Below are 12299 nucleotides of genomic sequence, written 5' to 3'. Positions count from 1 at the left end.
TTGCAGCCCCATAGGAAGAACAACAATATCAACCAACCAGTCCCCCAAGTGCTCTCAGGGAACAAGGAGAACACGAAGCTCCAGCTGCATATGTTGCAGAGGATGTCCTTGTCATGCATCAGTGGGAGGAGTGGTTCTTGGTCCTATGAAGGCTCAATAGATACCCCAGTGTAGGGAAACTGAGGACAAAGAGGTGGTACTGGGTAGGTGTGTAGAGGAACACCCTCATAGAAGCAGGGGTAGAAGGGATGGTATAGAGGGTTTCCTGGGGGGATAACATTTGAAATGAAAATGAAGAAAATATCCAATAAGAACTTATTAATACCTGAAAAAAATTACAAAAAAAGAAAAGAAAAGAACTTTACATAATCCAACGTGAGGTATCTATGTGGGAAACTGTCCAACTAATATAGTGCTGGTTTTTAAAACTCTTTTGAACTATGCCTGTGAACATATTACAGGAAGCCCCACAGTACAATGTTTCTGTACATATTTGCAAAAGAAACTTAGTGTTAGTTATTCCTCTTCATATTTCCTCATCTACTTTTCCACCTACACACACCCAAATCTAACTCTTCATCCTCCATTATCACCTTTTCATTCTTTAAAGACTGTATTTTATCTTCTCATTTTTTTTCAACATGCCATGACTCTAACAAATTCCTGACTAGGAAGGTTATTCCAATATAATTATGTATTAGGCTAATAAATGTGTGTAAATGACAATTAGCCGATATAAATGTTACAGATGAAATCATGGATATGTGCTTGTCCTAGACAAACATAAGGTATCTGAGCAATTAAAGATACGTTATTCTTTCTTTTGGTCCTATTTCCACATATATCCCATTCTAAATGCTGGTATTTTCATTTGTAAAAATATTGTACAGTGATATCTTAATTCTCACACATGAAAGTATAAGTTTATTGTGCCTGAGACGATACTGCTGCAGGCTTAAATATCAATAAATGTTTAGAACATACAATTCTTAGATTTATAACCTAAATTTTTACTTTTCATCAATGAAAATCAAAACTAAGTCCCTAGTTTTTTATTATACCTAGAGCAGAAATGAGTTGGAGCTATTTATTCCTTAATGATAGCTCAATCCATATCTTTCCTTGTATGAGTTATTACAAATGAAATTCTCTAGATACTACCAAAGAATATTAGACCTGTGATAAGAATTCATGAGTATATCAGAAAAAAAAGTCATAATCTATTTGAAAACAAGTGGATATTGGAATAAATCCAGGATTCAGGTGGGAAAGACCAGTTTCAATAAATTTGTCATTTATGAACGTCCTGGGACAAACATGGGAAAAGTTGTAATGAAGCAACTTCCAGGGAAATTACAGAATCTGACTGATACATTGCCAGTTTTCTGAGAGGACTTGGTGTCAGGATAATTTTGCAGAAGTGAAATAGTAGGGAGGAAAGTACTCTGTAGAAACTCACATAATGAGTCCCTTGTTCTACCCTGGAGCGCCCCAATTCACATCTGATGACAAACTCAATTCAGAACTTAGATTCTCCCGAAGGAAACGTGAAAAACCTTCCCTAACTTCTGCCCAGGTACTCATTAACATCTAACAAACTCCTAGACATCATCAGTAAGCATCAGAAAGGAATGGAGGTTTCCTCTGGGGATAAATGATTTTCCTTCATCGGAGGTATCCCAAAGACACCATGCAGACAAATGTGCGGACGCCACAGATGACACAATAATAAACTCTCTGAAGGATGTCATGTCCCAGTGCCCTATTGTTTTATGAGACTGGAAACTTGGACTTTGTTGGGTTACCTTCACAGCATTGCATGGAGAATATGGCGAATTTCATCGCATTCTTTCTCAGGCAAAGAGTGACACAGAGAAGTTCCTCAATCCAGGCACTAGGAAATATGCTTCTATAGGAGCTGTGCTCTGCAGCTGGCCTTCAGATGAGCATCTTCATCCTGACTGAGGCTCAGAAGGTGGGATTCTTCCAACCATAGACTTCTGCTTAAAATTCTCTTCTATTTTCTTCAGTGAAAATTGTCTTCTGAAGTCAACATGAAACATTATTTCTTTTGGAAGTCTGCAGGTAAACTTAAATAGGTTAATATTTTGCTTTTATCTCAAAGAAATGTCTCTGTCCTAGATTATTGCTCAGGAGAAAACAGCATTCAGTGTAACATGTATGTGAGATGTTGAATTTTATCTGGTGGATGGGGCCCTCATGTTCCTACAGAAAACATATAAACAAGTAAAATGCAGACTAAGCATCAGCTTGCAAAGGGTGTAACAGTGATTGTGTTAGTAACTTTGGAGGGAAGCTTCAGGTGACTCAGCTAAGGCTCTAGCACCTGACATTTTAGAACAAAAATTAAGGTTAGGAAAAATATGAATAGATGAAACGTTTTAGCAAGTTGGATTCTTTTTTCCATGGAGGACACATATGTAAGACTATGTTCATCTGTGTGATCAGAAGACAGCTGGCGTTATTAGAAATATGTGGTGGGTATTTGTGTGTGTGTGCTTGTGTGGATGAATGGTATAAAATTTTCTCAAAAGCCAATAACTTAATTTTCTACACCTGAACTCAATTACACAACTTCATTAATATGTGTAATCTTACATGATATTCCCATACACATTATTTTTAACATGTTACTATAACATAAGTAAATTCAATTAATTATTTTTTATGCTGCATATGGTTTAGTTACATCCCAATTGAAGCCTCCCCTCTCTCCTAATTGTATTGAATTCTGATGGTAGAATCACATGTTCAAACTACTCTCTTTCTTGTTTGTATTCATAAGCAAGGACCATTGTGTGTTAAAATGTGTGTTATTGTGTTCTTGAGCTACTGAACCAATAAATCTGTAGTTGTAATACAAAAATTATCTCAAGGCCGGAGTAATAAAATCAGTATAAAATTTAATTTGAGTTATTATATATGCATGTTTTCCAGGCAATTTACCTGTAGTGTGATAGAATAGTGTCTCACTTATCAAGTGAAGAAATTGTCCAAATCAATTGGTAAGTGTGGACAATAAAACAGAGACCCGAGAAGAGTAGTGTTCTACCTAATCATCCAGGGTCCTGTAAAACCCTCTCAATGTCTGATCATGGTAAATCCGTGAAAACCACTGAGGAAGTGGCTCTTCAGCTCCTCTTGCTTTGCCAGTTTGGGGTTGGGACCTTGGCCAATGTCTTTCTGTTTGTCCATAATTTCTATCCAGTCTTGACTGGTTCTAAACAGAGACCCAGACAGGTGATTTTAAGCCACATGGCTGTGGCCAATGCCTTGACTCTATTCCTCACTATATTTCCAAACAACATGATAGCTTTTGCTCCAAAAACTCCTCCAACTGAACTCAAATGTAAATTAGAATTCTTCAGTCACATGGTGGCAAGAAGCACAAACTTGTGTTCCACCTGTGTCCTGAGTATCTATCAGTTTGTCACTCTTGTTCTTGTTAATAGAGGTAAACTTATACTCAGAGCTAGTGTCCCAAATTTTGTGAGTTATTCTTGTTACAGTTGTTGGTTTTTCAGTGTCTTAAGTAACATCCACATTTCAATTAAGGTCACTGGTCCACAGATAACAGACAATAACACTGACTCTAAAAGCAACTTGTTCTGTTCCACTTCTGGATTCATTGTAGGCATTGTCTCCTTGCAGTTTGCCTATGATGCCACATTCATGAGCATCATGGTCTGGACCAGTGTCTCCATGGTACTTCTCCTCCATAGACATCGCCAGCGAATGCAGCATATCCTCACTCCCAATCAGTACCGCAGAGGCCAAGCTGAGACCAGAGCAACCCGTACTATCCTGATGCTGGTGGTCACATTTGTTAGCTTTTATCTTCTAAATTTTATTTGTATCATCTTTCATACACTTTTAATGCATTCTCATCTCTTCATAAGGCTTGTCAGTGAGGTTCTGGCTGCAGTCTTCCCCAGTATCTCTCCCTTACTGTTGATCTTCAGAGGTCCTAAAGATCCTTGTTCTGTGCTCTTCAACTGTTGAAAACCAGAGTCACTAAAAAATGCCAAATCCAGAAGACAGTTTCACTAATACCGTTAAGACCTTTATTCCTTAAATATGTTTTCAACATTTTGTATGAACAAGGTGTGGTGCTCACTGCTGTAATTTTAAAAGAATAAGGCTATACTCATTTGTTGATGTGAAATGATTTCTGGTTGGAATCTGACTGACATGGTAAGTGAGTTATTCACCATCCTCTGTTCTCCTGTATATAACTGTATTCTGCTGCAGGCTGGACTGAAACTGATGCAACCAATTTTCACTGAACAGTTTAATGTGTTAAATGGTCCTGATCAAACTGATACTCTCGCTCCGTCTTAGTTGATACTTCAAACTTCGGACAAGAACAGAATCCCTCTCTATATTTCTCTACCTGAACAAACGAGGATGCATTGTTATGATTAAGTATTTTCAAGGATGATATTTATATAAATAGTAAATATATTGTATGTCATTCCATTTTATTTAGGAGATATATGCTTTGCTACCTTGGGCCCTACTGAGGTGAGAGTCTAGCACTGAACATCATAACTTTGTGCTATCTAGAGCAGTACAATCTGCTGAGCATATCGAGAATAAATAGTAAAAGAGGTAGAAACAGGTCATGCTCAGAAGCCTTAAGAGGACCAGGGAGGAATCCAGGATCCACACTGGGCATCTTCTCCTGAAAGACCTTGGTAAAGACTTCACCCTGGGCTATGGTGAAATTGTTTTTCCAATCATCACAAACACCTACCAATCCGACAGGAGACAAGACATATAGAGCAATGAGGTGGCAAAGTTGTCACTCTGTCTGTCAGTGGCTTGCCAGTCACAAAATTATTTTCTCAGAAGATTAAATCGAAGAACTTAACCATTTCAGCTGCATGAGAATGACCAGGGCAGTGAAGACCACAAGATAAATCCAGGAGTGGTTATACCTGTCGGTGTGATACTGTGATACTGACCTGTGATACTTACTCCTGTGAACAAAGAAAACTTTAGCATTCATTTTTTTGTTTATGTGTGTTGGGTGTGTATGTATTTGTAGGGATTTCCTCCTGTTAAGAAGAATAGGTGTCATACCCCTAGAGCTGGGGTTACAATCAGATGTATGCCTATGAATATGGTTTCTCAGAATCAAGCTCTGATCCAATGTAAATGTGGCCAGGGTTCTACCCTGCTGAGTCACCTCTCCAGCCCCAAACTGAGAAATTTATCCAACACATTTGACACTTCACTTGCAGTTTTGGAGGAGTGGGAAATCATTAATAACAGCTATATTTAAAGAGCTTGAAATAATAGAATAGGAACCATCAGTTTGTATGTTCCATATTGAGGAATGGATTCACACTGAGTTACAAAATTAATACTGAGACTTCCCATATACATTTTCACAGACTTGCACCAACCCTAAACTGACAAACTATGGCACCATGTCTTGATCATAGCACTGGCCATAATAAAGTGTATTTTCTAAATTTAGTTTAATCAGTTCAGTGTATCCTATGACACTGATCTCTGCTTGCTAATCTGTGTATCTCCTTATCCCTAAACATTGTTATGGGATAGTTTATTGGGTTCTATGATCTTCCAACACTTTTTTCACTCCAATCCCTTCCAACCAACTAACACCCATTAGGGAAGAAAAAAGTTAGAGAGGAAAAGGAGTGTAGACCTCTTAATGCTAATTCCTTCTTAGATTAAGAGGGATATGAGGGTAGTAAGCAGAACAGAACTTCACAGTAGCATGAAGTACTTGGGGCCTTGCCACACCAAGACTTACCCATGTGGCTGTGATAATCAGTGGGCTGACCATATTCCCTGAGTTTTAAAGCCATTGGTCATTCCTATTGCATGACCCTTAGCAATATTTGGACATCAAGAAAAAGGAAATGAAACCCACCTTGGGATTCTATCTAACAACTATTAGAATGTCCAAGATCAACAACACAGGTGACTGCTCATGCTGGCAAGGATGTGCAATAAGGGAGTTGCTCAACCATTGCTGATGAAAGTGAAAACTTGTACAGTCACTATGGGAATAAGAATGTGGATGCTCAGAGTCGGCTATTGGATGGATCACAGGGCCCCCAATGAAGGAGCTAGAGAAAGTACCCAAGGAGCTAAAGGGATCTGCAACCCTATAGGTGGAACAACATTATGAACTAACCAGTACCCCGGACCTTTTGACTCTAGCTGCATATGTATCAAAAGATGGCCTAGTCGGCCATCAGTGGAAAGAGAGGCCAATTGGATTTGCAAACTTTATATGCCCCAGTACAGGGGAACGCCAGGGCCAAAAAGTGGGAGAGGGTAGGTAGGGGAGTGGGGGGGAGTTATGGGGAACTCTTGGGATAGCATTGGAAATGTAAATGAGGAAAATATCTAATAAAAAAATATTTTTAAAAATAGAATAAAGATTCCACAGAAAGTAGGCATTAGATCTATCTCACCACTCTTGGATATATACCTGAAGGACACTTCATCCTACTACAAGGAAATGTACTCAACCATGATTCTTACTGTTCTATTCATTCATAATAGCCAGAACCTGGAAAGAACCAAGAAGTCACAACAAAAGAAAGGATAAAAAAATATGGCACATTAGCACAATAGAGCATTACTCCACTGTTGAAAGACAGGCATCATGATGTTTATAGGAGAAACGCTAAAGCTAGAAAAAAAAAAATCTATCCTGAGTGAGGAAACCAACACCCAGAAAGGTAATTATAGTATGTATTCACTTATACCTACATAGCCATTAAATAAATGATAATCAAGCTAAAAAGGAGATTGATCCATAGAAATGTTCAAGTGAGGGACACATGGATTTCATGGAAAAGGGAAAGAGATTAGATATTCTGAGTGGACTAGGGGGGTGGGTTGGAACAGGTATAGGGTTAAGAGAGGGAATCAGTGGAGAGAGAGCTGGGATTGGAGGACATATGAGAAATGTTATGAAACCACATGGCAGTGGAAATTTAGTAACATATATGAAAGCGATCCTACTGAAATTATCTAATAACTGAGGGTATGGAGCACCCAACTGACCACCTATTTTCAACTAAGGGGTCTTTTCAAGTACAGGGACTATATTGCATTCAACTGAGTTGTTGGCCAAAGATGTCCTGTGGAAATGCCTACAAAACCCAGGCTAGGGCTAGAGAGATGGCTCAATGGTTAAGACCACTGGCTGCTTGCTATTCCAGAGATCCTAAGTTCAATTCTGAGCAACCACATGGTGGCTCGAAAGCATCTTCAATGAAATCTGATCCTCTCTTCTGGTGTGTTGAAGACAGATACATTGTACACATATCAATGAAATGAAATAAATCTTTTTAAAATAACACACACAGGCCGATGTTAAGATAAAGATTTGCTCTCTACAAACTGACAGTGAGATACCCATACCTAAGACAACAGCCATACACTCCTTCAACATGGAAAAGTAGACCTGGTACCGACATAGAGCCTTTACTCCTATAATAGTGTTTGGTATGGAAAAATACTCTGCAGGCTACCAAAAGAGACACATAAACATCAACTCAGCCACAAAACGTTTAGTCTATAATCTGTCCTGCACACAAGATATGTTAATGCAATGGTGGCATGGAACTTTTGGGAGTATCCAACCAATATCAAATTTGTCATAGACAGAACACATACACAGCACTGTCAGGTGACCAATAACCAGAAATTAGATAGTGAACAAACATACCTACGGTAAGACCAAATTCTACCTCTCTAAAATAAAATAAAATAAAATAAAATAAAATAAAATAAAATAAAATAAAATCATCGATAATATGACTTCTAATTGTATTTTGCCATATTCATAGATCAGTGTGTTTTTTGCTTATTATCAGAGAAAAATCCTCCTACAGCAGACAGAAACAGATTCAGAGAATCACAGACTGGCATCATGTGGAAAGAGATTTCTCAAAATACACAGCTCTAAATGGAATGTCTCCATCAAATCTCACCTCTCAGAGCTCAGGGAATTCTGAAGAAGGGGAGTCCAGAAAGAGTGTAAGAGCCATAGGGATGAAGACACCAGGAGAACTGGACTCAGTAAATCAACTGAGCAAAGTACACATGAATACACAGAGATTGAAACATCAAGAATGGGCCTACAAGGGTTTGCATCAGATTACCTGCATATATATTAAAGCTTTCAGCTTAGTATTTTTATGGAACACCTGAGTGTGTGAACGAATGAGTCACTGATTGCTGTGCCTTCCCTCGGGGTACTTTTTGTTCTGTTTTATTGTCTAGACCAGGCATAATGTGATGGATTTTGTCTTATATTATATTCTCTTTTGTCCCATTTTGTTGTCTCTTAGAAAGTAATTATTTTCTTTTATATATATATTTTTTAAATTACGTATCTTCTTCATTTACATATCAAATGCTATCCCAAAAATCCCCCATACCCTCTCTCCCCCAACTCCTGTACCCACCCACTCCCACTTCTTGGCCATGGTGCTCCCCTGTACTGGGGCATATAAAGTTTGCAAGACCAAGTGGCCTCTCTTCCCAGTGATGGCCGACTAGGCTATCTTCTGCTACATATGCAGCAAGAGACACGAGCTCTGGGGGTACTTGTTACTTCATATTGTTGTTCCACCTATAGGGTTGCAGACCCCTTCAGCTCCTTGGGTACTTTCTCGAATGGAGGAAGTCTACTCTTTCAGCCTCTGGTTTTCCCTTGCTTTAAAATCAATAGAAATGGATGAGATCCCCAATCATGGTTTGGCGAAAAGTAATACATTTTAAGAATGTCTTTACAATGTGATATTCTATTAAGACAAAATATATGCTTATTTTTTTGCAAAAGAACTTTCCATAAATTTCCAGACTAATTGGTTGTCAAGTTTTTTTTAAATTTTTTTATTAAGTATTTTCCTCACTTACATTTCTAATGCTATCCCAAAAGTCCCCCATACCCTCCTCCCACTCCCCTAGCCAGCCAATCCCACTTCTTGGCCCTGGCGTTCCCCTGTACTGAGGCATATAAAGTTGCACGACCAATGAGCCACTCTTTCCACTGATGGCCGGCTAGGCCATCTTCTGATACATATGTAGCTAGAGACACAAGCTCAGGGGGGTACTGGTTAGTTCATATTGTTGTTCCACCTATAGGGCTGCAGATTCCTTTAGCTCCTTGAGTACTTTCTCTAGCTCCTCCATTGGAGGCCCTGTGATCCATCCAATAGCTGACTGTGAACATTAGTTTCTGTGTTTGCTAGACCGTGGCATAGTCTCACAAGAGACAGCTATATCAGGGTCCTTTCAGCAAAATCTTGCTAGTGTATGCAATGGTGTCAGTGTTTGGAGGCTGATTATGGGATAGATTCCCGGATATGGTAATCTCTAATTAGTCCATCCTTTTGTCTCACCTCCAATTCCTTCCATGGGTGTTTTGTTCCCAATTCTGAGAAGGGGCAAAGTGTACACACTTTGATTTTAGTTCTTCTTGAGTTTCATTTGCTTTGTATCTTATATCTTAGGTAGTCTAACATCTGGACTAATATCCACTTATCAGTGAGTACATAATATGTGAGTTCTTTTGTGATTGAGTTACCTCACTCAGGATGATGCCCTCCAGGTCCATCCATTTGCCTAGTAATTTCATAAAATCATTCTGTTTAATAGCTGAGTAGTACTCCATTATATAAATGGACCACATTTTCTGTATCCATTCCTCTGTTGAGAGGCATCTAGGTTCTTACCAGCTTCTGGCTATTATAAATAAGGCTGATATGAACATAGTGGACCATGTGTCCTTCTTACCAGTTGGAACATCTTCTGGATATATGCCCAGTCGAGGTATTGTGGGATCCTCAGGTAGTATTATGTCCAATTTTCTGAGGAACCGCCAAACTGATTTCCAGAGTGGTTGTACATGTTTGCAATCCCTCCAGCAATGGAGGAGTGTTCCTCTTTCTCCAAATCCTCTCCAACATCTGCTGTCACCTGAATTTTTGATCTTAGCCATTCTGACTGGTGTGAGATGGAATCTCAGGGCTGTTTTGATCTGCATTTTCCTGATGATTAAGGATGCTAAACATTTTTGCAGGTGCTTCTCAGCCATTCGGTATTCCAAATGTGAGAATTCTTTTTTAGCGATGAGCCCCATTTTTAATGGGGTTGTTTGAATTTCTGGAGTCAATCTTCTTGAGTTCTTTATATATATTGGATATTAGTCCCCTATCTAATTTAGAATAAGTAAAGATCCTTTCCCAGTCTGTTGGTGGCCATTTTGTCTTATTGACGGTGTCTTTTGCATTACAGAAGCTTTGCAATTTTATGAGGTCCCATTTGTCAACAAGTCATTGCTGTTCTATTCAGGATTTTTTCCTCTGTGCCCATATCTTCAAGGCTTTTCCCCACTTTCTCCTCTATAAGTTTCAGTGTCTCTGGTTTTATGTGGAGTTCCTTGATCCACTTAGATTTGACCTTAGTACAAGGAGATAGGAATAGATCAATTTGCATTCTTCTACATGTTAACCACCAGTTGTGCCAGCACCATTTGTTGAAAATGCTGTCTTTTTTCCACTGGAAGGTTTTTGCTCCCTTGTCGAAGATCAAGTGACCATAGGTGTGTGGGTTCATTTCTGGGTCTTCATTTCTATTCCACTGGTCTACTTGTTTGTCGCTATACCAGTACCATGCAGTTTTTATCACAATTGCTTGGTAGTACAGCTTTAGGTCAGGCATGGTGATTCCACCAGAGGTTCTTTTATCCTTGAGAAGAGTTTTTGCTTTCCTAGATTTTTTTGTTATTCCAGATGAATTTGCAGGTTGCTCTTTGTAATTTCTTGAAGAATTGAATGGGAATTTTGATGGAGATTGCATTGAATCTGTAGATTGCTTTTGGCCAGATGGCCATTTTTACTATATTGATCCTGCCAATCCATGAGCATGGGAGATCTTTCCATCTTCTGAGTTCTTGTTTAATTTCTTTCTTCACAGACTTGAAGTTCATATCATACAAATCTTTCACTTCCTTACTTAGAGTCACTCCAAAGTATATTATATTATTTGTGACTATTGAGAAGGGTGTTGTATCCCTACTTTCTTTCTCAGCCTTTTCATGCTTTGTGTAGAGAAAGGCCATTGACTTGTTTGAGTTAGTTTTATATCCAGCTACTTCACCAAAGCTGTTTATCAGGTTTAGGAGTTCTCTGGTGGAATTTATAGGGTCACTTTTATATACTATCATATCATCTGCAAAAAGTGATATTTTGACTTCTTCCTTTCCAATTTGTATCCCCTTGATCTCTTTTTGTTCTCGAATTTCTCTGGCTAGGACTTCAAGTACAATGTTGAATAGGTAGGGAGAAAGTGGGCAGCTGTGTCTAGTCCCTAATTTTAGTGGGATTGCTTCCAGCTTCTCACCATTTACTTTGATGTTGACTACTGGTTTGCTGTAGATTGCTTTTATCATGTTTAGGTATGGGCCTTGAATTCCTGATCTTTCCAATACTTTTATAGTGAATGGGTATTGGATTTTGTGAAATGCTTTTTCTGCATCTAAGGAGATGATCATGTGGTTTTTGACTTTGAGTTTGTTTATATATCGGATTATGTTGATGGATTTCCGTATATTAAACCATCCCTGTATCCCTGGAATAAAACTTACTTGGTCAGAATGGATGATTGTTTTAATGTGTTCTTGGATTCACATAGCAAGAATTTTATTGAGTATTTTTGCATTGATATTCATAAGGGAAATTGATCTGAATTTCTCTTTGTTGGATCTTTCTGTGGTTTAGGTATCAGAGTAATTGTGGCTTCATAGAATGAGTTAGGTAGATTACATTCTGCTTCTATTTTGTGGAATAGTTTGTGCAGTGCTGGAATTAGATCTTTTTTGAAGGTCTGATAGAACTCCGAACTAAATCTATCTGGTCCTGGGCTTTTTTTTTTTGGTTAGGAGACTATTAATGACTGCTTCTATTTCTTTAGGGGATATGGGACTGTTTAGATCATTAACCTGATCCTGATTTAACTTTGGTACCTGGTATCTGTCTAGAAATTTGTCCATTTCATCCAGGTTTTCCAGTTTTGTTGAGTATAGCCTTTTGTAGAAGGATCTGATGGTGTTTTGGATTTCTTCAGGATCTGTTGTTATGTCTCCCTTTTCATTTCTGATTTTGTTAATTAGGATGCTGTCCCTGTGCCCTTTTTAGTGAGTCTGGCTAAGGGTTTATCTATCTTGTTCATTTTCTCAAGGAACCAGCTCTTCGTTTGGTTGATTCTTTGAATAGTTC

The 12299-nt window shown here is 38.5% G+C and overlaps 1 protein-coding gene across 1 annotated transcript; it reads left to right on the top strand.

Moving 5' to 3' along the window:
• The first annotated feature begins 3105 nt into the window (after positions 1 to 3105).
• On the top strand, positions 3106 to 4023 carry Vmn1r103 (vomeronasal 1 receptor 103). The gene has a single exon (NM_001166737.1). The coding sequence runs from the start codon at positions 3106 to 3108 to the stop codon at positions 4021 to 4023; it is 918 nt and encodes a 305-aa protein (NP_001160209.1).
• The last annotated feature ends 8276 nt before the right edge of the window (positions 4024 to 12299 follow it).

The sequence above is a fragment of the Mus musculus genome, chromosome 7 (genome assembly GCF_000001635.26).
Source record: "Mus musculus strain C57BL/6J chromosome 7, GRCm38.p6 C57BL/6J".
Taxonomy (NCBI): Eukaryota; Metazoa; Chordata; class Mammalia; order Rodentia; family Muridae; genus Mus; species Mus musculus.
The sequence above is the reverse complement of the archived record's forward strand: the minus strand, read 5'-3'. Positions and strand labels throughout refer to the sequence as shown.